At 41.9% G+C, this 26,251-nt stretch overlaps 1 protein-coding gene across 2 annotated transcripts in view; it reads right to left on the reverse strand.

The window, feature by feature from the left end:
* The window catches only part of CDH22 (cadherin 22), a 1,297,615-nt gene that overhangs the window by 73,601 nt on the left and 1,197,763 nt on the right, over positions 1 to 26,251 (reverse strand). For both annotated transcript variants that reach the window (XM_069243533.1, XM_069243534.1), the window contains one exon: positions 11,596 to 11,717. In XM_069243533.1, coding sequence (XP_069099634.1) covers positions 11,596 to 11,717 — 122 coding nt within the window. The remainder of the gene's footprint in view (positions 1 to 11,595; positions 11,718 to 26,251) is intronic.

Below are 26,251 nucleotides of genomic sequence, written 5' to 3' on the forward strand. Positions count from 1 at the left end.
CCCCCTCCCGCCATCCAGTTCCTGGCGGTTCTCCCGCCGGGAACCGGATGGCGGGAGGGGGAGTCGCGGGGCCCCTGGGGGCCCCTGCCGTGCCCATGCCTATGGCATGGGCACGGCAGGGGCCCCCGTAAGAGGGCCCCTAAAAGTATTTCAGTGTCTGCAAAGCAGACACTGAAATACGCGACGGGTGCAACTGCACCCGTCGCACCTTCCCACTCCGCCGGCTCTATTACGAGCCGGCGTCATCGTGGGAAGGGAGTTTTCCCCTGGGCTGGCGGGCGGTCTTGTGAAGACCGCCCGCCAGCCCAGGGGAAAACTCGGAATACCCTCCGCGGTCTTACGACCGCGGAGCGGTATTTCGGAGGGGGGAAGCCTGGCGGGCGGCCTCCGCCGCCCGCCAGGCTCGGAATGAGGGCCTTAGTCTCTTTTTCGGAGGTTTTTCTTTACCGGGACGAACCACCAAGTCAGGCCGGGTCACGGTTGAGGCAAGCCGGCTAGAATTTCCACGGCGGGTCGGTCCCTCTCTGGAGCTTTTTTACAAAATTTTTCAAATCTTCTCCAAACTTCTGGGGCTTCACCCAGATGTTCTTTTAAGGTTCTTTTGGAGTCCATAGCTCACCCCAAGGGTCCAGAAGTTCTGTGATGGTCCTTGGGGGGTGCGGACTTCAACTCCCAGAATGCACCTGGCGCAAACTCCTTTTTGGCCACTGGACAGTGGTCAGCTGGTCACTTTTTCAGGAGTTGGTGCAGGGGACTCTGGATAGCAATTTTTCACCTGTAGCAAACAGGGAGTCCCTCCTTGAACCAGTTGAAGCCAGGCAAAGTCCTTCTTGTGGTGAAGCCCAAGTGTGCAGCTGGTGCAGTCCTTCTGAGTGCAGGTTCCAGGTGCAGGCCAGGGGTCCAGCAGGGCAGTCCTTCTTCTCCTTTAGTTCCTTCTTCTTGAAATTTGGTGGGGATCTGAGGTGTGGGTGCAGGTCTGCCAGTTTTATCCTTGCTCCTGGGTGAAAAGCAGGGGGGCCCTGGTTCTCCAATCAGGGACAGGGTCGTCCCCCTGTGATGACCACTTCCTGGGAAGTGTGGCAAAAATCCATCCCAGAAGGCAACAGTCTCTAAAAATCCAACATGGATGAATCTGATTTTTGGAGGTTACATCTGGCTGAGCCCACCCACTGGTGTGGCTAAAAATCATAAACACACCCCTCTCCTGCCCTCTCCTAATGTAATCAAGGGGGCACCTAATTGTCTGGGGTTGCAGGATGTGGGGGTGTTGCTGGGTGCTCCAAATGTCCTTCCCTGCCTTTGAAGACCAGTTTGGCAGCCCTCCCCCTTCCTGCCTCACCATCTGCTGAGGGGAGATTCTCTCCCCCAAGCACATTCCTTTGTGTGAAGCCAGGCCACTTCACACCTCATCAAGGCAGCCTGGCAGAAGCTGCTGCAGGCTGGCCAATCAGAGCACAGCAGCAAAAACAATGCAGAGCTGAAATTGGCAACTTTTTAGGTAAAGTCTAAACTTTTTACCTGAACAAGTTATATTAAATCCAACAACTGGAAGTTGTTGGATTTATTACAACAATTAATTTGATACCAAATTCTTGGTATGTAACATTTAAGGAGACTTTAAAATTTAAAATAAAGTCTGCCCATTCTAGCCTATGAAGGCCATTTACTTCAATGAGGGAAAAACGAATTTGGCTGTTTTTACCTCACCAGGGCTTATAAATCTATGTTTATAAAGTCCCTGCTTATAGTTACATGGCACCCAGCCCTAGGGGCACATAGGGCACACCTTAGGGGTGACTTATATGTAAAAATAAGGTAGTTTAAGACTTTGGAAGTACCTTTAATTCCAAAGTCGAATTTGCATATAACTTTAATTTAAAAGCAGCCAGCAAGGCAGGCTTGCTTTTAAAATGACACTGGGCACCTCAGCAGTGCACCTAGGTTTGCACCACCTATGCTGTGGTCCCTAAACCTACATGCCCTACCATATACTAGGGACTTATAGGTAGGTTAACTTAGCCAATTATAATTAGCCTAATTTGCATATCCATTTTACACAGAGCACAGGCCCTGGGACTGGTTAGCAGTACCCAGGGCACCATCAAAGTCAGGAAAACACCAGCAAAAAGAGGAAAATGGGGGCAAAAAGTTATGGGGCCTCTGCAATCAGCCCTGTTTTCTCACACTGTCTCTGCCGAGAAATACCGCCTGCATCAATGGTGGTAGATGGAAAAGTGGATGCCAGCGGGACACCAGCCACCATTTCTGCTGTGCAGATTTGGATGTGACTTACCACCTGGACAACACCTATCACTGCCACAGAGAAAACATGAACCCCTCATCGCCGGACTCGAAGGTAGGGATGCCACATTGCTAGGGTATGTTGGGTGGGCACTGCATGGGAGATTGGGACCAATGCAGGCTTTTACATGCCACCGTAATTTCTTTAAAACACTGTGACGTGCATATGTGAGGGAGACAAATGTGTCACACATGGCTGAGGACACACTGGCACAACACGCATATAAACATGTCATTGTGTATTCCTTGCCATATGACTGCTGACACCACAATGACAGTACATTCACACTTGTCAACAGTGTCCATGTGTGCGCCTTGCAAGGAGGCCTGTACTGGTAGGTTTGTGCAATCTGTTGTGTATGTGAGTCAGTAGGTGTATGTATGTGTGTGTGTGGATTGGCTGGTTGAGATGGAAACTGGAGTGGGTGGTGTGGTTGTGTCTGTATATGTCACTTGCCTGTGGGATTGATGTTGTGTATGTTGTGTTGCTTTGTGACACATTCAGGTGAGTGTTCTTGTGTGGTGGATACTGTCGTGATCTGTGCTGTTGTGAGAGTGAGAGTTTATTTGTGAAGATGGGTGTCCAGTTGTGTTGGCTGATGTGGTTGTGTCATGTATTCGTGCAGTGTCAATGATGCAGCTGTGTTGTGTCATGAATGTATGCCAATCTGTATTTTGGGCACATAAAGGTTGTGTTGTGTCGGAATTGTAATGGATGATGACGTGTATGTGGTGTGCTGCGTGTAGTGCAGAGGGACACATTTGGCTAAGGGACAGTGTGTGTATGTCACTTACCTCTGTTCTGTAGCCCCTTCCACTGTACAAATTTCACTGGGTCCAGTCGCTGTCCCCCTCCAACAGCAACCAGTTGCCAGTCCACTGTTTGCAGAACTGTAATATCTAAATATGGCTGGCGGAACACCATTGACTTGACAGTCTTTTTGGGTCCACTGCCAAAGTGGCTTGACAGTATAACTGTCAAAATCTAAATCAGGCCCTAAGTCTTAATTTCTACTTAGATATGACTGCCCAATCTCAAAAGTTGGGCAGGCTTAAAAACTTCTCTGGGACACCATTAAATTGAATATCTTGCCTGTTATGGGTGATCTCCCCCTGAGAGGTAGTAAGTGTTGGTTTAGGGCCTTAATCGGTTTTATGATTTTAGTGCTACAAACTTTTTTAGCTAACAGAACCCAGTCAGCCAGTCATTCGCCTTCCAATGCTTATCGTTAGAAACTGAACTGTGGTGTCCTGTCTGGATCAATTCTATGTAGGCATGAGCAAAATGTAATTATGCTTGCAAATTATGCAAGACTTGCAAAATGTATCTATAATTTGCATTTTTAAAGCATGGATGCATTTCTTGTAAAAAGATTATTTCAAAATACCATTATGACGCTATTTCTGACAGCAAATGTTTTGCCTAGAGACATTTTTTAAATTAACCAGTCTCCTGCCGGTAGCTTAAGAGAATTTTTGTTGACTTGCACGTTCGTTTAAATAGATCACACATGAGAATCCGGCAAATCACATTCTGCAATGAAAGCACAATTTTACATACTGTCTTACAGGTTTCAAGGAATTTTGTAAAATTTCATGAGAAAAAATTATGCAATTTCACACCCTCCTATATCATACTTTTATTTAATATTTGTATGTTCCCAGTCATCTTTCTTTTTCAAAAGGTGGCGTTCCGCACCTCAAATGTATGCTGATAACACCTGGTTAGCTTCAAGACTTCTCAAAAACTAAGGACCCGGACAAATAATTTGAACTCTAATCGAAATCACCAAATGGATGGTGAATAAATGGAAATGTCTAGGAATATACCCTACAAGCAGATGACTTATTGAAAAGCCACACACCTCACCTCTTTGAATAATAAAATACATCCCATAGTTAGAAGCCAATGTCCCACCACTGCTAAATTAGTGTGCAACAGAAGCATTTATATTATTCTAATCTTCTCTCTGCAAGTCCAAGTGGCAAAGGAAGCTGGAACATGTACATTCTGGCATTCTGTATTGAGAAGAAGCTCTGCGGTAAGCTGAGCTTTATAAATAACATACCTATCAATGGATAATAAACAAATAAAGAAGCTAAACAACTACTCCTATAGAAACAGCAACCAATTGTTTTCTGTCACTCCACAAGCAATGCAAGCCCAATTACCCCGTTTAAGAAATGGCTTCACAAACACAGCTTCCACGTCTTAAAAAATGGTTCAATGCACTTGTCTCTTTTTAACAAATAACTTAATTAATCTGATAATCAATAAGAAGTGAATGATAATTATACACTCTATTCAGCTGAGACTGAGATTAGGCTTGACAGAGAGGGAAGGCATCAATTCAATGTGGACCTGAGTGATCTGAGGCAAGAGGTGTACTAAGGCTATACCACCATCTTAGTCATTTCATTTCAGCTGCAACCTTTGATTTTTTGACTACACCATCATGCTCAGCAGCAATGCTTAATTTGTAAAATAATAATATTTGGGGACAAACATATGGTAGGAGGCTCGTGCTATCAAATGTTGCAGTGCTGAATTCCAAGACTGAGTAGTCTTGATTCCACCTCAGGTCACTTTCGTCCATCATCAAACAGCCCCTGCCTTCTTATTCAAACTCTTCCACGTTCTTTTTCATCCCCACTTTCCCTCCTCGCTACCATCAGCTCGAATTAAGCACTGCTCAGCAGGCTGCCAGACATGAGGAACTGCTGGCACTGCTTTGGCATGGCACCAATCTTCTCTGTAAACACCTTTTTTTGCAATAGTTATTGCTCTCTTCTATGCCAGATTTGATTTACTGAGGTGTGGCTCCTCATGAGCCTACAATATAATCTTTTTTATATCTACCTGTTGCCTCTAACAACCCTGACAAAGCATATTGTCATTTAGCACTTTATAATATCCGGAGACTACTCAATCCTGGGTGAAAAAATCATCACAACTAGTCAGGAATATGGATCATTTCACAGGAGGCATCTGAGTGATAGACTGCTGCATACATTTAAAAAACCTAAACCTAAACCTTTCTAAGAACGAGATTCGTGTAGTGGACACCCATCTGACACCCATGGCACTAAGCATCTGGCCTTCTAATTTCAAACTATGCCTCTTTTTGTCTTCTCATCTGAGGAATCTGGGAGTTCTACATGATAGGAAGCTCTTCAATGAATCCCAGCTCTCCACTTTCTCTTTTATGGTCTCTAGCAAGCTATTCCCCATTTCCAAACAATTTGTGCTGTCATGCCCAATGGTCTTATCCTTTTTAAATATTCACATTTGTGTCTATGTTCAGATTGTCTAAATGTCTGCTTTCTTGTTTGTTCCTGGTAGGTGAAGGAGTCTGCTAAATGTATGTTAACATCTCTCAAAGTGAAGAATCATAGTACCCCTGCCTTGCCCGAACTATCTTGATTTGGTGCCCCTCAGCGTGCTGATTTTAGACTTATGCATAGAGTATACAAGGTCTTTTACAACAGCCCACTTTTTCTTCAACAATACGGACATCTCAATGGACATGGACAAGACCAATCAACACCTCTCTTTCCTCATCATTGACAATCATGTCCTGTTCAGGGACTACAAACAGAATATGGAAAATGGGATTGGAGCAGGACTATGAAAGTTCTTAAATAGAAAATATGAAATCAAGACTTTTCTGGCCTCCTTCCATCTGGCCTACTAGTAGCTCTTTCTGCCACACCCACACCAAACTTAGAGACAGCACCCTGCTCCATTTTTTTGACAACTTTAAGGAAGGATACCCAGATTTGTTTTTCTCTCTGCAAGATATCTTGTTCTCTCTCTAATTAAGAACTGTCCAACCTTAACCTATGCTAACATACCACACAGAGCTCAGTCTCTTTCATAGTTATGCATGATATTAGAATTATCTGCCAAGCTAAGATAGCTGAGACCATTTCATCGAAAGCTCTCTGGCCATAAATGCTTAACTAGTGACAAACACTAGGAGGCAATGGATAAAGGAGAGTTAGGGCCTGATTTAGATGTTGACAGAGGGGTTATTCCATTGTAATGGTAGAAAACAATGGTATTTAGATTTCAGCAGATGGGATATCCGTTACTGTTGCGACAGAATATCCCCTGCGCTGAAATCTAAATCAGGCCCTTAATGTCTTAAACCAGCAGATCTTCAAGTTTATCTGAATGGCTATGTTTTGCAATCGAGGACAAAAGGAAGACTATTCCAAAGAATGGGAATGAGAAATCAGATGATTTGACACCAGAACAAACCATCTTTAAATAAAGTATCATATCAGATTCGCTTGCACAAAAAAGTATAACAATTTAAAGAGTCAGTTGTACAGGGAGTGCAGAATTATTAGGCAAATTAGTATTTTGACCACATCATCCTCTTTATGCATGTTGTCTTACTCCAAGCTGTATAGGCTCGAAAGCCTACTACCAATTAAGCATATTAGGTGATGTGCATCTCTGTAATGAGAAGGGGTGTGGTCTAATGACATCAACACCCTATATCAGGTGTGCATAATTATTAGGCAACTTCCTTTCCTTTGGCAAAATGGGTCAAAAGAAGGACTTGACAGGCTCAGAAAAGTCAAAAATAGTGAGATATCTTGCAGAGGGATGCAGCACTCTTAAAATTGCAAAGCTTCTGAAGCGTGATCATCGAACAATCAAGCGTTTCATTCAAAATAGTCAACAGGGTCGCAAGAAGCGTGTGGAAAAACCAAGGCGCAAAATAACTGCCCATGAACTGAGAAAAGTCAAGCGTGCAGCTGCCACGATGCAACTTGCCACCAGTTTGGCCATATTTCAGAGCTGCAACATCACTGGAGTGCCCAAAAGCACAAGGTGTGCAATACTCAGAGACATGGCCAAGGTAAGAAAGGCTGAAAGACGACCACCACTGAACAAGACACACAAGCTGAAACGTCAAGACTGGGCCAAGAAATATCTAAAAACTGATTTTTCTTAGGTTTTATGGACTGATGAAATGAGAGTGAGTCTTGATGGGCCAGATGGATGGGCCCGTGGCTGGATTGGTAAAGGGCAGAGAGCTCCAGTCCGACGCAGACGCCAGCAAGGTGGAGGTGGAGTACTGGTTTGGGCTGGTATCATCAAAGATGAGCTTGTGGGGCCTTTAAAGGGTTGAGGATGGAGTCAAGCTCAACTCCCAGTCCTACTGCCAGTTCCTGGAAAACACCTTCTTCAAGCAGTGGTACAGGAAGAAGTCTGCATCCTTCAAGAAAAACATGATTTTCATGCAGGACAATGCTCCATCACACGCGTCCAAGTACTCCACAGCGTGGCTGGCAAGAAAGGGTATACAAGAAGGAAATCTAATGACATGGCCTCCTTGTTCACCTGATCTGAACCCCATTGAGAACCTGTGGTCCATCATCAAATGTGAGATTTACAAGGAGGGCAAACAGTACACCTCTCTGAACAGTGTCTGGGAGGCTGTGGTTGCTGCTGCACGCAATGTTGATGGTGAACAGATCAAAACACTGACAGAATCCATGGATGGCAGGCTTTTGAGTGTCCTTGCAAAGAAAGGTGGCTATATTGGTCACTGATTTGTTTTTGTTTTGTTTTTGAATGTCAGAAATGTATATTTGTGAATGTTGAGATGTTATATTGGTTTCACTGGTAATAATAAATAATTGAAATGGGTATATATTTGTTTTTTGTTAAGTTGCCTAATAATTATGCACAGTAATAGTCACCTGCACACACAGATATCCCCCTAACATAGCTAAAACTAAAAACAAACTAAAAACTACTTCCAAAAATATTCAGCTTTGATATTAATGTGTTTTTTGGGTTCATTGAGAACATGGTTGTTGTTCAATAATAAAATTAATCCTCAAAAATACAACTTGCCTAATAATTCTGCACTCCCTGTATAATGAACAATACCTTAAAGTGGATATGCGTTCGCACTAAAAGCCAATTATGGTGCTCTTGAGTTGAAAAAGAACCACCAAAGCTCTAAAATCCACAAAGTGTAAAAGCAGAAGATTTTCAGATTACTTCAAGTTTAGTTGGCAGAAAAGTTGCATGCCAAATTTAGAGAGAAGTGCCTTAATCAAAGCAAAACTATTTAACTATTATTACTGCAGAATGGCGATCAAACTCTTTTTCATAATGCACAATCATCTTCAGCTCTAGCAGGTAACAAAATACAGGTTATGGAATGGCAAAAAAACAGAGTTTATGCAAAAATACAGTCAAATTAATATCCAGGATTCCAAGCCACTGTAAGCATCTTTGACAAGACCCCATCTCATTGGGCCACCTATCTATTGATATTATAACTCCCTTGCACAGCCATAGTCTTGGTTGTGTTTGAAGTTTTAAACTATGCTTAAACTAATATCTGCACTTTCAGATCTGCTTTCTTGCGTGTCAAAGTGGAAAGCTCAACTGAAGTTATCTGAGTAATGGCCGCTACTACTCATTAAGAATTGATAGTTCAACCATATCTACTAGTATGTAATAAGTGGCTTAAAATCTGCTACCACTCAGATCATTGGGATCTGCACAAGCATTTACTGTCTTAATAGATGCGCTATTATTTTTGGATGTACAATAATCGGTTAAATCAGCATTTCCCAACCTGTAGCCCGTGGACCACCAGGGGTCCATGACATATTCCCACGGGGTCCGCAGACCTGGGCCGGGAAGAAGGCACTTCTCCAGCTTGGACCTCTCAGAAACACTTGGGTGTTTTTATATTCATTACTTCAGTTGTGCAGCACTTTTAAAAGCACTGCAGATTTCTTTGTACATCCAGCAGCTTGCAGGTAAAAATGAAACCTTCAAGATAACTCTGGTGATAAATGTTCTTGCTGAAGGGAGATGGGAGTTTTGTCTAGTGGCAGTTTTGGTTCATCTAAGGTAGCGCAGATGGTTAATATGCCTGCTGCTAAGAATGTGTATCATGCAAAGAACAGTATTTAATGGGCATAGCACAGTGGGTTTCTGCTATTGTCACAAAGTTTCTCTTGTCACTGTGCAGTTCATAAATAACAATGTAGCACAGTGTGCTATGAATTGCCATCAAAGAGCTGCATTGAAACTGCATGGCACAACTTAGAAAGTTCTTTTTTCCCCCCATCTTTCATTATCCTTATGCTGCTCAAAAATGTTTGTTTGCATAGAAATACATTCTTCTTATTAAAGTAAATGCTAATCACTGTTATGTTCTGAATCCTGAGTTTGTGCTTCTCCAGGGCAAGCACCATTAGAAAATGCCTACCAGTATGGATGACATGAGAATCCAACACCTTGTAGTCCCCTGTAAAGTGCTCCGACACCCTACACTGGTATGAGAGGTGCTACAAAACAAATTAATTACATGTGACAGAGAGGCTATGGAGAGAAGAGAGACCCTTATGGTTTTACTTCCTTTCCCCACTACATATATCTGTGAAAAAGCTTTCACAGTTCTTATGTACCTACAAAAATAAAAACTGAAATTGCTTGTGAAATGTAGAATCTGACCAGATGATTCAGCTTTCCTACATAAAACCAAACATTGAAAAGTTAGTTGTCGAGATGCAGTGCCAAACTTCGCATTAAAAATGTTTTATTTCTGAATATATTTTCAATATAAAATAATGATAGCTTTTGTAATTTATGTATTTGTTTTGTATGTACTTGTGTGTTTATTTTTTGAGAATTACTCTTTTGTGTGCTACGCTACACATGTTTTCACAGTTGCAGTGCAAACACCGCCACTCTCAAGTATGTAGTTTTTCAGGTGTACTTGTAATTCTCAGTATCTTCTTATTTAGAACCTTGGTAGGGTCTTCAACAATCATCACATTAAATTCAGCAGCAGCTGCTTGTAACAATGCTCGTGGGGGAGGGGTTGTTTGCGCAGGTGGGGGTTCGCATGGAGGGGTTAATAATAATAAAAAAAGCACGTACCTGCAATGCCGCCTCGGTGTTCTTTGCCACCTCAGTGCTTCTCTGCTTCTTCTCTCCCCACTCAATCCAGACGCTTCTCTCATGCTGTTACCCAGCATGCAAGAAGCTCCTGGATTGGTCTGAACGGCCTGAAATGCCGCTCAGCTTGGGACTGGGAATCTGCAGTGGTTCTTCACCCAGGCTGGTAACACAGCCCAGTTGGAGCGTTCTAAGTGCGCATGTCGGTTTAGCAGGCCTTGGATAGCAGGCCAAATTGACTTGCACACTAAGGGCCAGATGTAGCAAAGATTTTTACCCATTCTGGTTCTATGGGAAAAAGTGTTTGTACATATGGCCCTTAGAGTGCACACTACTCCTCGTCCCCTGCTGACGAGGATCACTCCGCCCGCCCCGCCCTACAAGGAGGAAGCGAAAAATAAAATGATAATATAATAATTGTATTATCATTTTATTTTTCTGCTGCCTTTCAGCAGCTGGGCGATGCTCCTCTGCCATAGCGGAGAGGCCGTCCATGATGAAATTAGTCCTGAGTATCATCTCAGTATTTAGTACAATATGAGACTGAAACTTTGATCCATTTCCACTACATCCTTTTACATCAATCATCACTGGAATATATTTTACACCCCAATGATATGCTCTCCAGAACGTTCCTTGAATTGACAGTGGAGTTTACACAGACATCTGTCTTACAAATGGACGATGTGAAATTACGTACAAGTAACACCCTGGATAGATGCTTGTTTATAGCTTTACCTGAACCCATTGAAAATGTATTTAAGCACATTTTGTCTGGAATTTAATATACACTAACTGATTGTAACACCATCACTTTTGTACATCTGGTCTTTTATTTATGTTGCTTTGTTTCATTGCTTTGAAATAATTGTTCCTGATTGATTTTTACAGTTTGGTTTGATAAGTTATATTTCATAGAATCCTAAATGTTTATCAATATGTCAGTGTAATTTAATTTGTAAATTTCCCCCCTGTGTCTTTGTTTGGGAAAAGGCATCATTCACACTTTCTGATATCTTGCCTTGCTTGCTTGTTCCACAGACTTTGTTGAATACTAGCTAAAGGCAGGTGGCAGAGTTCAATCCATTTAAGAGACAGAGGCCATTTTAAGATCTCTTTTGGATAACTGCATGAGCTCTTGTCTCATTCTCTCCTGAGAAACGATTATCCAAATACTTGCCCAATACATATTTTTTTGGAGGAACTAACCAGACCTTCTAGCTTATGCTCCCTGAGGGATCACTGGGTGATCTCTTATGTAATGCTCTCTGGAAGGCAAGCTATCCTGATCGCTAGTCTAAAGGTTTGCATTGACATGTTTTGCCCTGCTAAGCCTTCTTCATTACCTGTCCAGGCACGGCGTCTTCGCACACAGATGCCTCGTAGGGTGTGGCTAACTCTGGTGGATTGTCGTTTACATCTAAAATACGAATCCTGAGCGTTGTTCTAGACACTTTCAGCTCGTCACCTGAAATGAAATGAAGAATATTGTCAGGTTGGATAGACTCTTTATGTCTCTGTAGTAAGACACCAACTTCCTCGTAACACCCTCAAAAAGTTATGGATATACCATAATGACAGTGCATGTGGTCTTCACTATTAGTTGCCCTTGTAACAAGGGATTAGAATTTAAGATGTTCCACATCCACCATCACCCGTTCAACCTCTACTGCATGATCTATGCCAAAGTGTGCCACAAGAACAACTTACCTAACTATACAGTTAAAAAAAAACACTAGCCCCAGAAGTGCACCCCACACGTTTAAGAACGGTATGGCACAATCGTGTTACTCATTTTGACATACTGGGAACCTGAGAGCCTAAACTCGGAGCCTGACTACATAAAATCAGTGCAGGATTCAACCCTGTTGAGGCCCCAAGGGAGTCAAAATTTCGTGAGCCCTCTCGCAAATTATGTTCTAATACATTTTTAATTTTACCAACCAACAATTTTAATAAACCAATTTTATTACACAAAGCTAAACATTACATGTGCGTGTTTGCACCACATTTGTTTACAAACAGCTGACAGAAGTTGAGCTTTTAGGAGCTAAACTGCTGTGTCAATTTGATGTCTCTGGTTTATGTACTTTAAGTTGTTAATGGTTAAATTACATTAATACAGTATTTTCTCTACAGAGTCTTTAATGGAAAGTTTTCATTTGTTTGAGTTGATTCATCTTTTTCTATATGTTGAAAACCATTTAAGAAAGCTTGATTGTAATTTTCTTTCAAGATCAGATCTATATTATTTTGATCTGTTGTTGCGGGACCCCTAAAAGGAGTGCGTTCCATAGGCCGGTGCTTACTCTGCCTGTTTGGTAATCCGGCACTGCATAATATCCTCCACCCAAACAGACAATAAACCTTCATATCAACTGTTATCCCGGTAGTGCACCCCAAGTTAGCAGTTCCCTCAAACCTACAAGCAGGTTCTAGTGTGACTAGAGTGACCATTTCAAACTACCATAAGACCACTCAGTCTGTTTAATGAATGCTTGGTAAGAGCAGCCCCACAACTCGTGCTGAATATAGGTGAGAGAGCATCTCTATTCTCCAGTGTTTGTCACCTCTCTTTTAGAGAAACATAAAAGCAATTTAACATTCTTCCACTAAAAACTTACCTCGTCCTATAAGAAAAACAATCTAATGCCAACCACCCTCACCACATCAAATCTTCCCCATCCTTAGAAAAAAGCAACATATTGCTAGTCACCCCCACCTCAAATCCTCCCCATCCTGACACCCTCTTAAGCTCAAATATTCCCCACCCTAAGAGGAAAGCAATAAAAAAATCATCCACCGTCACCTTAAATCTTCCCCACCCGAAGTGAGAAGCAACTTATTGTTAGCTGCCTCTACCACAAATCTGCACATCCTGAGCAGAAAGCAAAATGTCGGACACCATCCTCCTCTTATCATCTTCACCCTGATAGCAAAGACGTATAATGTCAGACCCCATCCCACCACCTCAAAGCTTCTCCACCCTAAGAGGACAGCAACATGTCTGCCGCTCTCCAACTCTAAGCTTCCCCAACCTGAGAGAAAAGCAATAGAATATCAGAAACTCCCTCTCCAAATCTTCTCCCCCAAAAGGAAAGCACTATTGTCACCACCCCCAGTCTAACTCTTCCACACTCAATGAGGAAAACAAAATAATGTCAAACTCCCACATCCACATCAAATCTTGAGCTGTATTAGATAAATGCAAATGTTGGGCACAGAAGAACTGTGACAAGGTCGACAGATGAAGTACAGCTGTTCTGTTCAGAATATTCCAAACACTATTTAGTCGCAGCATATTTTTCACGTAAAATGTGATATAAAAATTAAAGGTGGGCGAAGTTTATAGTCTTCTAGTTGAAGATGTTTTTATTGTCCCGGGCTGCAAAGCTTTTTTTCTTTCTTTTTTCCAATACTGCATAATTCAATTGTCTCCTAGAAAGGGCCTTTTTTTTGGAAAACAGAACATCTCCCACAAACAGAATATTTGCGATTTGTTTCTAGTAAAATAAATGAACAAACTACTTTGCTTATATGCTGATTAAAAAAATCTTCGAAAAGGGTATGGTTAGGGTTTCGTCCAACAAGTTATTATTTGCAGGTTTTTTTTAGTTACATTTCACTGCATTTAAATAAGATGTTCTCAATATATTTCACGTTTTACCAACTGTACAAATTCCCACACAGGACTTAAAATGCGCCAAAGCAAAGTCTTGCAACTGTTCATACCTCTTTTAAAAATAAGTATAACAAATTATTTCTTATCCAAAAGGGAGTGGAAGGGCTTGGCAAAAGTATTGAGGGGCTCATGTACGTATAGGGGGATTGTCCAATGGGGTCAGTACCCTGTAACTTTAGCTTAGCTACAGAAAGAACGTCGATGACTGTAGTAGGTACAGGTATTGCAGTGCTTAAGCCCATATTTATACTTTAATAGCGCCGCATTTGCGACGCTTTTTGATGCAAAAGCGGCACAAACTTACAAAATGCAATTGTATTTTGTACGTTTGCGCTGCTTTTGCATCAAAAAATGACGCAAATGCGGCGCTAAAAAAGTATAAACATGGGCCTTAGTTTGTAGAAAAAAATAGTGAAGTCTCAAAGTTTTTTCTTAGAAGTACATCTTTTGTGCTGCTCAATGCTGCCGAGTGCGGGAGTTGCCAAATAGAACAGCTATCTAGGCTTGGCTCCACCTCATGTCCCTTTCTTGAAAGACCCTCCACTTCTTATGTCTTTATCTCACTCCTGCAGGTCCTTTTTCATCCCCCCTTTCTCCCTTTGCCATTATTTTTCTACCCTTCTTTTGCTCCTTTTTCCTTATTATATCTTTCTCCCTCATGATCCGGGAGAAAGTCTGATGATGAAACATGAGTCCTGCGCCCTAAAATGAGGGCCAGTGCCCACATCCGACAACCATAGCATAAATTAAATACAAACCTATTGCCTCCTTTTTAAGGCAAAAAAGAATAGATGATGGACGGATTGCTGAACAATGTAAAAAATTCACCCACAGTCACAGGTTTGGGCCTAAATCCATCTTTTTTTTGGCTCGCTATGCCACTTCAGTTTGGAACCAGACATATGCAAATCAGCCTTGACCCTGCTCCCTACGGGAACAGTCAAGCCCAAACTGCCATGCCGGGTCCTCCGTGACCAAAAACCAGCATTCTGGGACTGGTTTTGGGGTATTGCCCCTCATCAGCCATGTTAGCTTGAATCTGGTGGCATAGCAAGCACAGGACCCAAGTCTGGGCATACTCATTTCATTTAGGGCAACAAATGCAGAAAAGCCCAGTCAAATCGTTTGACATCTGTTCTTTTTGCTTGTTGGGGTTCTCAGCGAATTTAGCCTATAAGCAAGTCAAATGCTAAATAATGTGATCAGTTCAGATCCACACACTTCTACCAAACATCCAGTCCTCCGTATTATGATAGTTGCGGATAACTAATTCTTCACCAATCTTGTACTCAATAGGTGCATACACGGTGCTTCATATGGTTGTTGTCTCTCCCTCTTCCATAAATCCCTCTCTATACAGTGTTACATATGGTTTTACTCTCTGCCTCCTCTGTAAATCTAGTACTACATATATTGCTAGTTATGACTGGATTCTGTTCCCTCCACACTTCCAGTCCTTAATATAGTAACATAATACTGGATGCTGTTCCACTTGTTCCTCTCATTACATTACATCCTAAATGCTAGAGATCGCATCCCTCAGTTTGTCATCATTCCTTAAACTCCTTCTTTTCTCAACCTGTGGTCCGCATGCCTGGGCCAGGAAGAAGGCACTTCTCCAGCTAGGACCTCTCAGAAACTTGTGCGTGTTTTTATATTTATTACTTTATTTGTCTGGCACCTTTAAAAGCACTGCAAATTCCCTTGTAGATCCAGCAGCTTTCTGGCAGAAATTAAAGCATCAAGGTAACTCTGGTGATTAATGTAACTGCTGGAGAGAGATGGGAGTTTTGTCTAGTGGCAGTTTTGGCTCATCTAAGGTAGCGCTGATGGTTAATATGCCTGCTGCTAAGAATGTGTATCATGCAAAGAACAGTATTTAATGGGCATAGCACAGTGGGTTTCTGCTATTATCACGGAGATTCTTTTGTCACTGTGCAGTTCATAAATTACAATCGTAATGTAGCACAGTGAACTATGAACTGCCATCAAAGAGCTGCATGCAAGCTGCATGGTACAAATTAGAAAGTTGTTTTTTCCCCAATCTTTCATTATCCTTATGCTTCTAAAAAATGTTTGCTTGCGTAGAAATACATTCTTATTAAAGTTAACGCTAACCACTGTTATGGTCTGAATCCTGAGTTTGTGCTTCACCAGGGCAAGCACCATTAGAAATTGCCTACCAGTATGGATGACATGTGAATCCTACATCTTGTAATCCCCTGTAAAGTGCTCCGACACCCTACACTGGTAGAAGAGGTGCTACAAAAGAAATGAATTACAAGTGACAGAGAGGCTATGGAGAGAAGAGAGACCCTTATGGTTTTACTTCCTTTCCCCATTACATATATCTGTGAAAAAGCTTTCACAGTTCTTATGTACCTAAAAAATAAAAACAGAAATTGCTTGCGAAATGTAGAACTTGACCCGAGGCTTAAGCTTTCCTACATAAAACCAAACATTGAAAAGTTAGTTGTCCAGATGCAGTGCCAACCTTCCCATTACATTTTTTTATTTGTTCATATTTTTTCAATATAAAATAATGATAGCTTTTGTAATTTGAGAATTTGTTTGGTGTGTACTTGTAGGTGTATTTTTTGCGAATGACTGTTTTAATGTTTGAAATTTCAATTGTACAAATTGCTTAGGGGTCCCCGGCTTCCAGTAGCGATTCAGTGGGGGCCCTCAGGAGTCAAAAAGTCGGCAACCACTGATGTACTCCATTCTTCCTATACTGCTTGGTATTGTGTTTGATTTGGTAATACTCTCTCTCCCTACAAGGGTCCTCCTACCCAAATACATAAAGCTAGACATGGTTGCACTCTATCCCCCTCCATCATACATAAAACATTAGAAATAGTTATATTTGTCCATCTCCACACATCTTTTATATATTGTGTTACGTATTATGTACTTCCCCCTACACGTTTCCTCTCCTTCATATGTTGCAAGATAAGGATGCAGTCTCTCATCCTCCATACGTAGTGTCCTACTACGTATATTCTTACGTTTTTGGATGCGGTTGTAACCTCAAAATCTTTATGAATCTGATAGCACAGAAATTACTAGAGGCAGTAGTACTTTCTTCCTTCCTTTCATCCTGCCCTTCATGCACTGCTGTTTATGGTTTGACTCTAACCTTCCTTTCCTTATCTGCCTTAAATATAGTAATAGCTGTGATACTCTCATGCACATAAAGGCAAGTGCAGTGCTGGCTCTGGATTGACTCTCCTTATTCCTTACACCCTAAACAGAGTGCCACCTGTGGTTGGACTCTCTCCGATTCCTCCACATATCCCATCCCACACAGAGCTATTTTTGAAGTCTTCTTTCTCTTGTCTTATCAATTGAGCTGTCAGAGGTTGTACTCTCATCTCTGCTTTCAAGCATCCTCTCCTACTTATAGTACAATCTGTGGGTGGACTCTGTTCTTGCTTTCGGTTTGTGTGTTGTGCTTGATGTCCTTGAAGTCATTCTTTCCTCTTGTATGACAAGCAGCAGTCGCTGTGGCTGTACTGTCTTCTCCGCCTCATGGGAACATACTAAGGTCAAAAGCAGCCACCATTCAATGCATGTGCAGACATAAAGTCTACGTCCATCCATTGATACAGCTGTGGTAACTTAATGGCACAGCTGCAGGTGTGGAGGTAGGACCCGTGTCCCCCCCACCTCCTACTGCATGCTCCTAGTGAAGTTCTGATTACAGGAGAGAGAGCCTGGCAGCAGCTCGAGCATAAGTCGCTGTAGAGGGCCTTGGGTCTGTTCAGTGTGCCTGCAACAAATAATTTGCAGTGGTGATTTATGACATTGCTGACACACAGCTCCCTCTACACGAAGAAGGCATCAAAGCTGACTACATTACCAATCCTCCTTCCCCTTCTGTTTACCTCTGTGTACATAGTTATGAGCCACAGCATGAGCCATGTACAAAGGATTATAAAAGGTAAAGCATCATGTTCAGTCAAGTAATCACATAAGCTACCAAATCCATTATTTAACCAAATAAGAAATAGCTTCAAATAATAGAAGTCACTTGTGATTTTCTTGAATGTTTGCATATTCTTGCTGAATAATGTAGAGGAAAATAAGGTGGTGGAGATGTAATTTGTTGTTTGTTAATAATCTCTAAAACAAGAAAGGGAAGAATGACCATTACCAAAGGACCCTAAACCGCTTCCTTGAGCCCTGTGATTACCACACAATCTACATGTAAGATTGCAGCATCTATTCCAGTAGCCCAAAGACAGTTCCCCATTAACCTCTTTCACGCTCTCTCTGACTTTCTCGCCTCAAACTGTGTGCCATAATTGAGTATTGAAGAGGGTGGATAGAAGAAGAAGGGGGCTGGAGGAAGACAGGCACACAAGATTAGAAATTACCCCAGAGATAGAAGGTTCAAGCATTGTTTCATACTGATACCTATTCCTTCATCTCACACTCTGCTTCAGTCCAGGAGCGCAGATGGTGGTCCTAACTGAAGAAGAAATGGCCCTAATATAACTGAGCCAAATTAGCAGGCAGAAATACCACAAAACACAAGGCTTTGATGAAGCATGTGGCAGAATTGACTAGTCTGAATGAGATGGATTGTGCAGTAGGAACGAAGGAGAGTAGGAAGGTTATGGAGCAGGGGAACCAAGTGCAAACTATGTTAGCAGTAAAGCTCCGTCCAGGACCGTCTAGCCCAAACTGCTAAAATCTCATGCCTATTCAAAACAGAATAACAAAAGTCAAGATTGAAAGATTGTGGGAGGAAAATAAGGGGCAGAAAGTAAAAATTCCCATAAAGTTCCAATCCTCTTTATGTCCCACCGAAGACCCCTGTGCCCTTCCATTGGCATGCGGTGGGCTCAGCAGCCTGCTGCATGTTTGTTGATAATGCTAAACCTGGTTGTGAGGCAGGTGCTGCCACATCCGGGGGGACACAGGTCTTTAACGCTGAGCAGTAATTAGCTGCACACCTCAACCCTCCACTTCCTGCCCGGAACCACTGCACACTTTATCGTTTCCGCTCAACCAGATCTGCCACTTTGCTGATTAAACATTTCCCTTGCGCTTCCTTTTCAGGTAAACGAGATAGGAATCACAAAGGCAATATCTAAAGCTTAAATTGTACTTTCATGCACACAGCTCTACCCGAAGGCCTTGGCTGGCTTCAAGATGGAGGGAGACAAGGGTGGTTGGGTGGGTGTCAGAAGGTGCTGTGGGCTGGTGGATCAGATGAAACCCCAAACAATCCATGTTAAGGCCAACAAGTCTGTCATTGTGTGCTACCTTTTGGCTTCGTTAATCCTTTTTTTTGTAATTATTTTTGCCAGAATTTATTGTTGGGGGAGCTGCCAGGCCCTTGTCAATCTACAAAGCAAATGGTTAAAAACAAGAATAGTTTTTGCTTTTAAAAAGCACATATTTCAATGCTTTTCCCTGGCACTGAAAAAAACTATTTGTATGTTGATGTGCTAATTTGCAACGGACAAATTAATACCACTCACAAGGACACAATAAGAGACAAACGGATAAAGAGGGTCGGCTGTAAGCCTCTAAAAGGAAGCAAATTCTTTATATCATTTTGGTAAAATTTAAAGGTCTTTCCTAATGCCAGACCTAAAAATGGGAGTCAAGGCGTTGTTTTGGACGGAGACCTTAGCCCTTAGGAAATATTTATAATGGAAGCAGTGCTTAATTTGTAAATAAAAAACGTGCCGGTGCCCAAAGCTCTTCTCTTAAACACGTGGCTGCTGCAATTAAACATGTGAGCACAGAATGTAGAGGCAGCGTAATCCTAAAGCCATCTCCGGCCTCTCCAATCCATTTAAAGTCACTCCCTGCCCCTTCAGCTCATTCTTGCAGCTTTCTGCTTTCTCCCATTGTGAAGCTTTTTAGTTTTTCTCTTCCTCAGCCTTTCCCATATGTGTCTTTTGCTCGCAGGAAATGCTTGAGGCAGAACAACAAGTGCCGGCCCTCAAAATCAGTGCTGGTGCTCCTCACCCAAAACAACAAGCACAAATTAAGTACTGAATGAAAGAAAGTCTTCCTATGGATTGCCAGACACAGCTGAGGCGAGGAAGCAGATGTGCCCACATCTGGAAGCAAAGCTTGGGCACGAACTAAGGGAGGTCATTGCTGGCCAGCGTTTGTCAGGACACTGTTAGGGCATCACAGACTGTCTCACATGTCCTCGAGTGATCCCTCAGGAGTCTAATCGTCCGCTGCAGTGCCTCCCCCACACTCCCGCTTGCCTCCGCTCCCCATCTTTGCTGACTGACATATAAATTAGTTTAATTATTTCTTCTGGTAATATAAATGATATTTTGCGGTGCCGGCAATATGTTGTGTCAGGAAAAATTACATCCAATATTTTTAAACTAATTGATGTCAGCCTTGAGGAGATGTGATTGACAGGAAGGAGATGCCGAGACTACCTCGACGGGCTCCAGAATTAAAATGAAACGCTGTTTGTCCGCATCCCCTCCAGGAGTCAGAACAACATTAATTTGAAAAGAGAAAGAAGAGAGGAGAACATAAACCCAAAAGAAAACGAACTGCTTCGGAGCTTGCATGCTGAGCAGGCAAGACCTTTGTGTGACCCTGAGCTCCAAGGAGCTCAGGAGGTGGTGTGGGCGGGAGGGAGGCATCTCACTAAACTAGGAGCACAGAGAGTTCCTTGGCTGGCCTGCATTTGTCAAATTCTAATGTCTCACACTCATCCAACTGTGCAATGGTAAGCATGATTATTAGTGCATGCCCGAATTTTTAGGGATGTGTGAAATTTGCGTAATTAGCTCGCACAATTACACAAATCATTTGCAAAATTCCACTAAATTACGCCTGATTGCAAAAAAGCAAAGCCATCATTTTGAACTATATTTAGCATGCCATGCATTCTTGCAACCATTTTTGACTGAATACGCATTCTGTGGTACACAGTGCAAAAAACAAAAGCACCACAAACAGCCACTTGCATTATATTCTTCCTTTGTACCTGCTGTAATTTTTAGCATGGATGGCATGTTTTGCAAAGAAAGGTGCATACTTTCAAGAGATGCCCTAGTAGCGTAATTTTGTGAATTTCACATATGAAGAATGATGTGAAATTCACAACAGTACACGAATTACGCTGCTGTCATTCAATTTCCACTCAGGCTTACTAATTTTCATCAAAATACTAGGGGTGGTCGAAGAATTCCGCCCCACCGCTGGACTTCACTGAGTTTTTCACACTCCCAAGTCTACGCAGAGTTCCGAAAAACTAGACAAAATGACACAGTGCGGTGTTTTTTCTCTCGCTTGTGCTCCCCAAAGTTAAGGGTGTTGAGCATGAGCAAGACAAATTGCTAAGTTGGTGAGCGCAAACAAGATTTTTTAAAGCGAGCGGTCGTAGTAGGCCGCGACCGCTCGCCATGAGAAAGCTGCCGCTTGCGATGAGGAAGCTGCTTCTCAAGTAGAAAATCCAGTCGAGAGGCAATAAGAACTTAGCGCTCACTGGCACTCCACGTGACGCGGTTCGTGCTGATTTTACAGCGTGGGAGAAACTCCCGTTCTGCAAATCAGTGCGAACAGCGTGCCTTCCCCAAACTCGGCTGCTCACAGAAATCCACATAGCGCAACAGAGTTTTTTCTGCACTTTGCGGAGTTCTGCATAGCAGAACTCCACAAACTCTGCCCAGGCCTACAAAATACAAATGAAGAATGTGATTTTAGTGGCAATTTTCAAAGTTAACCAAACATCAAATGCTGAATGACCATGTCGGTGCTATATTTCCTGTTCATTTAACTCCAAACTGAGGGTGTTGTGTTGGTTGTTATCCTTCATGTACATCCAACTTCAAAGAGAGAGTTTAAATGCTGGTACTATTGCAGGTCTAATTCAGAATGTTGAACACAGAAATATCGTCTGACAAAATAACTGTATCCTAAATATTGTTTACACAAATATTATGACACTCGGTGTGGGTCTTCTATCATTAACCTCTGAACGTTGGCTGATATAGCATGTCCTAAATACAGTTTTCCCCAATAATTTAACATTTGGAGGAGCTTTTTTTATCACTGACACCAATAATCGTCAGACATAAATATTGTGTCCCAAGTATTGTTTCCAAAAATATAGTGCTTGCAGATTTACTTTTATCTGTGCCAATCGGGCAATATTTTCACACACAATATTTTGCAGGCAATATTTATGTCACGCAATAGTCTCACAAAGATATCTTGCTACCACAGACTTGTATCACACGTTCAGTCAACCCCAAATGGTAAATGTGATTATTGGTGCAATGTGTCATATTAAATGGACTCCACAACATCATTGTGAATATTAGTGACATATTGTATGTGCATCCAATCCAAATAAGCGTTGTGACTATTAATTCTATGAAATAGGCTAATACAGTGTAAAATAACAAATGAGATGATTGGTGCCGTAGCCCACGTGCATCCAACTCCAGATAGTGAGTCTAGTGATTGGTGTGATCCTACATGCTCATCAAACGTCAAATGATGAGAGTAATAATTGGTGCTACGTCCTGTGTTCACACACCTTTAAAGGAGGAATGTGGTAATGAGTGCATTCAACTCCAACTTACTTAATGTGTTTTTGTTTTCAAGCCCTCTCGACTAAAAGCAAAGAGGTTGATTAATAGTGTGGCACAAATGTGACTCCAATAAAGGAGTCTGATTTGCGTTAAGAATCATAGATCTAAACAATAAGAATGATTTCTCGGAGCTATCACTCATTCCCATTTAAAATCAGATGTGATTTTTAGAGCTGCGAAATGTGCATTTGATATGCATCTTTAAGTGAGCGGCGTGGTGAGTTTGTGATGGATCTTGCTTACCAACTCTAAACCGCGAGTGCCACAACTTCTATATTGCAAAGCATAAATGTGATGTATGTTCATACACCCCCAGACACTTGGGCCCAGATTCCGAAAGGTGTCACACAGGCCAGTGCAGCACCCAAAAAAGCTGTGCTGTGCTGCATGAGAAAGAGAGAGCAGGAGAGTGCCATATTCACAGAGAAAGGCTCTCTCCCAAGCGCCGGTGCAGATTTCAGCTGCCGTGCGCCACGCACACATCTTAGTGCTAGGGTGTGTGTGTGAGTCTAGCATAGGTTTTGTACAGGAAGGGCAACCTTCCTGTACAAAATACTATGCCTAGACGAGTGTAAATGCTTTTCCTACTTTCTATGTGTGTTGTACAGTGCAGCACACATAGAAAGTCGGAAAAGAAGGGAGAAATAAAAACATTTCTCTATTTAGAGCCTGATTTCAAAGGCATTACGTTTTGTAGCTAAACCCTTAATTCTGATGTTTCAGAATAGGGTTTAGCATCAAAAAGCATGGGTGGTAGCAAGGCTACACCTGCGTACCACCCAAGTAACACATTTTGAAGCAAAGTAAAGCAAAGGAATATTTTGCTCTGCTTTGCATTGCTTTGCCACAAAAACCAATGCACATACGTAATTGCGTTGGATTGTGAATGCCCAAAAAAAGTTTAGCATCAGTTTAGCATTACAAAAGCAATGCTAAACTGACGCTAAACATTTAAGAGTCTGGGCCCTGGTGTGTTCGCAGAATAACAGCCTTACAACTTCCGACCACAAATGATGTTGATGGCCATCTTCCCTGACAACCCCAAGCCAGAAATCTGATTACTGTTGTCAGATTCATCCATCTTAAAAAGGTCACATGCTATGTTTTGGTACCAAGAGCTACTGACTTGTAGTAATGAGGGTAAATCTCAGCTTCACTTGGTTTCTAATGGGGATGGAGAACCTATGATGCAGCATCTCAGGGGTCTCTTTGAATACATGAGAGACTTTCTCGAGTACTTTGCTTCTTCCCTTCACAATGTCGGAGAAATAGTTTAAACGTGTGTGTGTTAAACATGTGTGTGTTAGTGCCTGTTGAGCCTAGCAGTAGAGATGTTGAAAGTTAATATTCTTCAGTCAAAATTTTATGAAGCTCTCAACTTTTCAACTTTGTCAAGTTGCTAAAATTAATTAACTGCAGACATCTTCATAAATAGCTTAGGTGTCTTGTAAAAAGATTGGGTCTATTGTCCTGCAAGATTGTCTTTGCAGTAAACTTCTCTTATTAAAAGCTGGTCCATGTTGGATTTTTCTCCTACAAAAAAATATTTTACAGAACCTCTCACCAGATTTTTGTTTTTAATTTGGCACTTAAAAAGACTATGCGAACGACTGTAAATGTCATTAACCAATAGGTAGAAGTTTGATAAAGCTACCTCATAAAACATGTATTTTGCTTTTGCAGTGCCTACTATGCATCCTCTGTTATTGTCCCGATGTGAGTAGCAAACAGTTGCAGACCCAAATCCATGAACGGCACTATGTGCTACAGTGCCATCGGCATTCTTATGAGGGCGATTCCTGGATGCAGAAACCCAATACCAATTCGTTTTGTAAAACTGCCCACAAAAATGTTTGATTCCTGCCATGTAAGCTCCAATCGACTCCCCCTGGAATTACCTCTGACATCAAAGGTTAATGCCTTGTTCTGAATTCTTGGAGAGGGAAATTACATCATGTGACAGGCCTGACATTTTATTTTGGGTAGGCTTACATAGCACAAACAAAAACAGAGTCAGAACTCTGTTTTTGTTTGTGCTATATTATTAAACTGCCAAAAATAAAATGTTGATTGTCTGTCACCATACATACCAGTAGACCTAATTCAGGCAGATTACTTCTTCAATTTAAATCAATGGGGAAAATACATCCTCCTGACAATTTTTTCTAAATCTCCCACTTGCCTGCCCTAAAATGTTGGCCTGTATGAAGTCATGAGAGGCCTGTATGATATCCATAAGCCAGATCCATTCAACATATAATCAAGGAAAATAATATTAGTTTCACATTGATATATGACAAAACACTTGGAGTGATTGTCGATTCTATGACCTATGTTCATCCAGTTTAAAAGTTCATGTGTGACTGTTGTTGTCATACAAATTCTCCCCAAATGTGTGATGTTTCATGCAGTGATGGATCCCCTTTCATATCCAAATGCTGGGTGTGATTTTCGATTGTCTTGAAGACGTGGTTTTAAAAAAAATTAGAAAAAGGGAGATATCCACTGTAAACCTAAGCCTTCTTTAAGCTATACCATTTTATTTACAAACCACACTAAGGCACTCATTACAACGTCAGCAGACTTTTCAAAAGACCACCGAAGCTGCGGGCGCCAGTATACCTCCAGTGCTGGTGGTATATCTGGCTCTCTAATATGACCCATTGCGCATTTCACTGCCCACAACTCGGCAGTGAAATGCGCGATGGGGATGTGCCTGGGGGCATCTGCACTGCCCATGCCAAGTGCATGGGCAGTGCAGGGGCACCCAGAGTCCTTGTGCGAATTGTAACTACAACAGATATTCAAGAAGGCAGAGGGATTGTACAAAGCAGCAATGGTGAATATTATTTGGAAACTGATTCATGAGAGTGTGTTATAGATGTGTACCACATATCTTTACAACACAGATGAGTGACCATGTCCGAAAGCGGTGTGTTGGGTGTGCAGTGTGAGGTGTGTGGAAGAAAGATGTCAAAGCGTTGTCAGAGGTGGGTGAAGCCAAGAAGAGAAACACAGGTAGTCCATTAACTAGATGAGCTTTATAAGTCAAAGAGAAAGTAATGGTTGAAGAGAATGAATAACAGGTTCTGGTAGGTGAATAGGACAGGAGGAAGGAATCTTCAAAAGGAGATATACATGTCGGGATGCCTCGTATGCTCATTGCCTTTTATTCCAAAACATAATTAATCCCAGGAGATGTTTCCAAAGTCGATTTGAAGGGAAAGCTATGTTGATGAAATCAGATGCGAGGCTAGAGGGCACTGAGGTTAGCCCAAGGACATCAGCCACATTTCGATGGGTTGATCTGCAGAATCAACTGTTGAGAAGGTATAAGTGTAGCATAAAGGAGGATTGATTCTTAGCTGCACCCATCAATAAGACAATTGGATGAAGTTGGATTCTAAAGCAGACTCCCAAGTTCAGTTGTGTGGGCTCTTGTCAGAATGACAGAATGAAAAATAGATTGTCCCAGGGAGGGTCTAAAAAGAGAAGTGGTGTCTGAAGTGATATGTGCAGATGGGTTCAATGAGGATGGGTGAATGACAATAGATTCCGAAATGAGAAGTGTTCATAGTACTGAGGGAAGAAGAGGAAGTCAGAAAATTGTTAATTTCAATGATAGTGGTTAGAAGGCTCCTGTTAACAAAAGGCGGTGTACTGACCTCAGAGCTTAAGTAAAGGAACAATCAAATCGTTTTCTTCCCTACGTAGGGCAGCTGGTGG

The sequence above is a fragment of the Pleurodeles waltl genome, chromosome 7, assembly GCF_031143425.1.
Source record: "Pleurodeles waltl isolate 20211129_DDA chromosome 7, aPleWal1.hap1.20221129, whole genome shotgun sequence".
Taxonomy (NCBI): Eukaryota; Metazoa; Chordata; class Amphibia; order Caudata; family Salamandridae; genus Pleurodeles; species Pleurodeles waltl.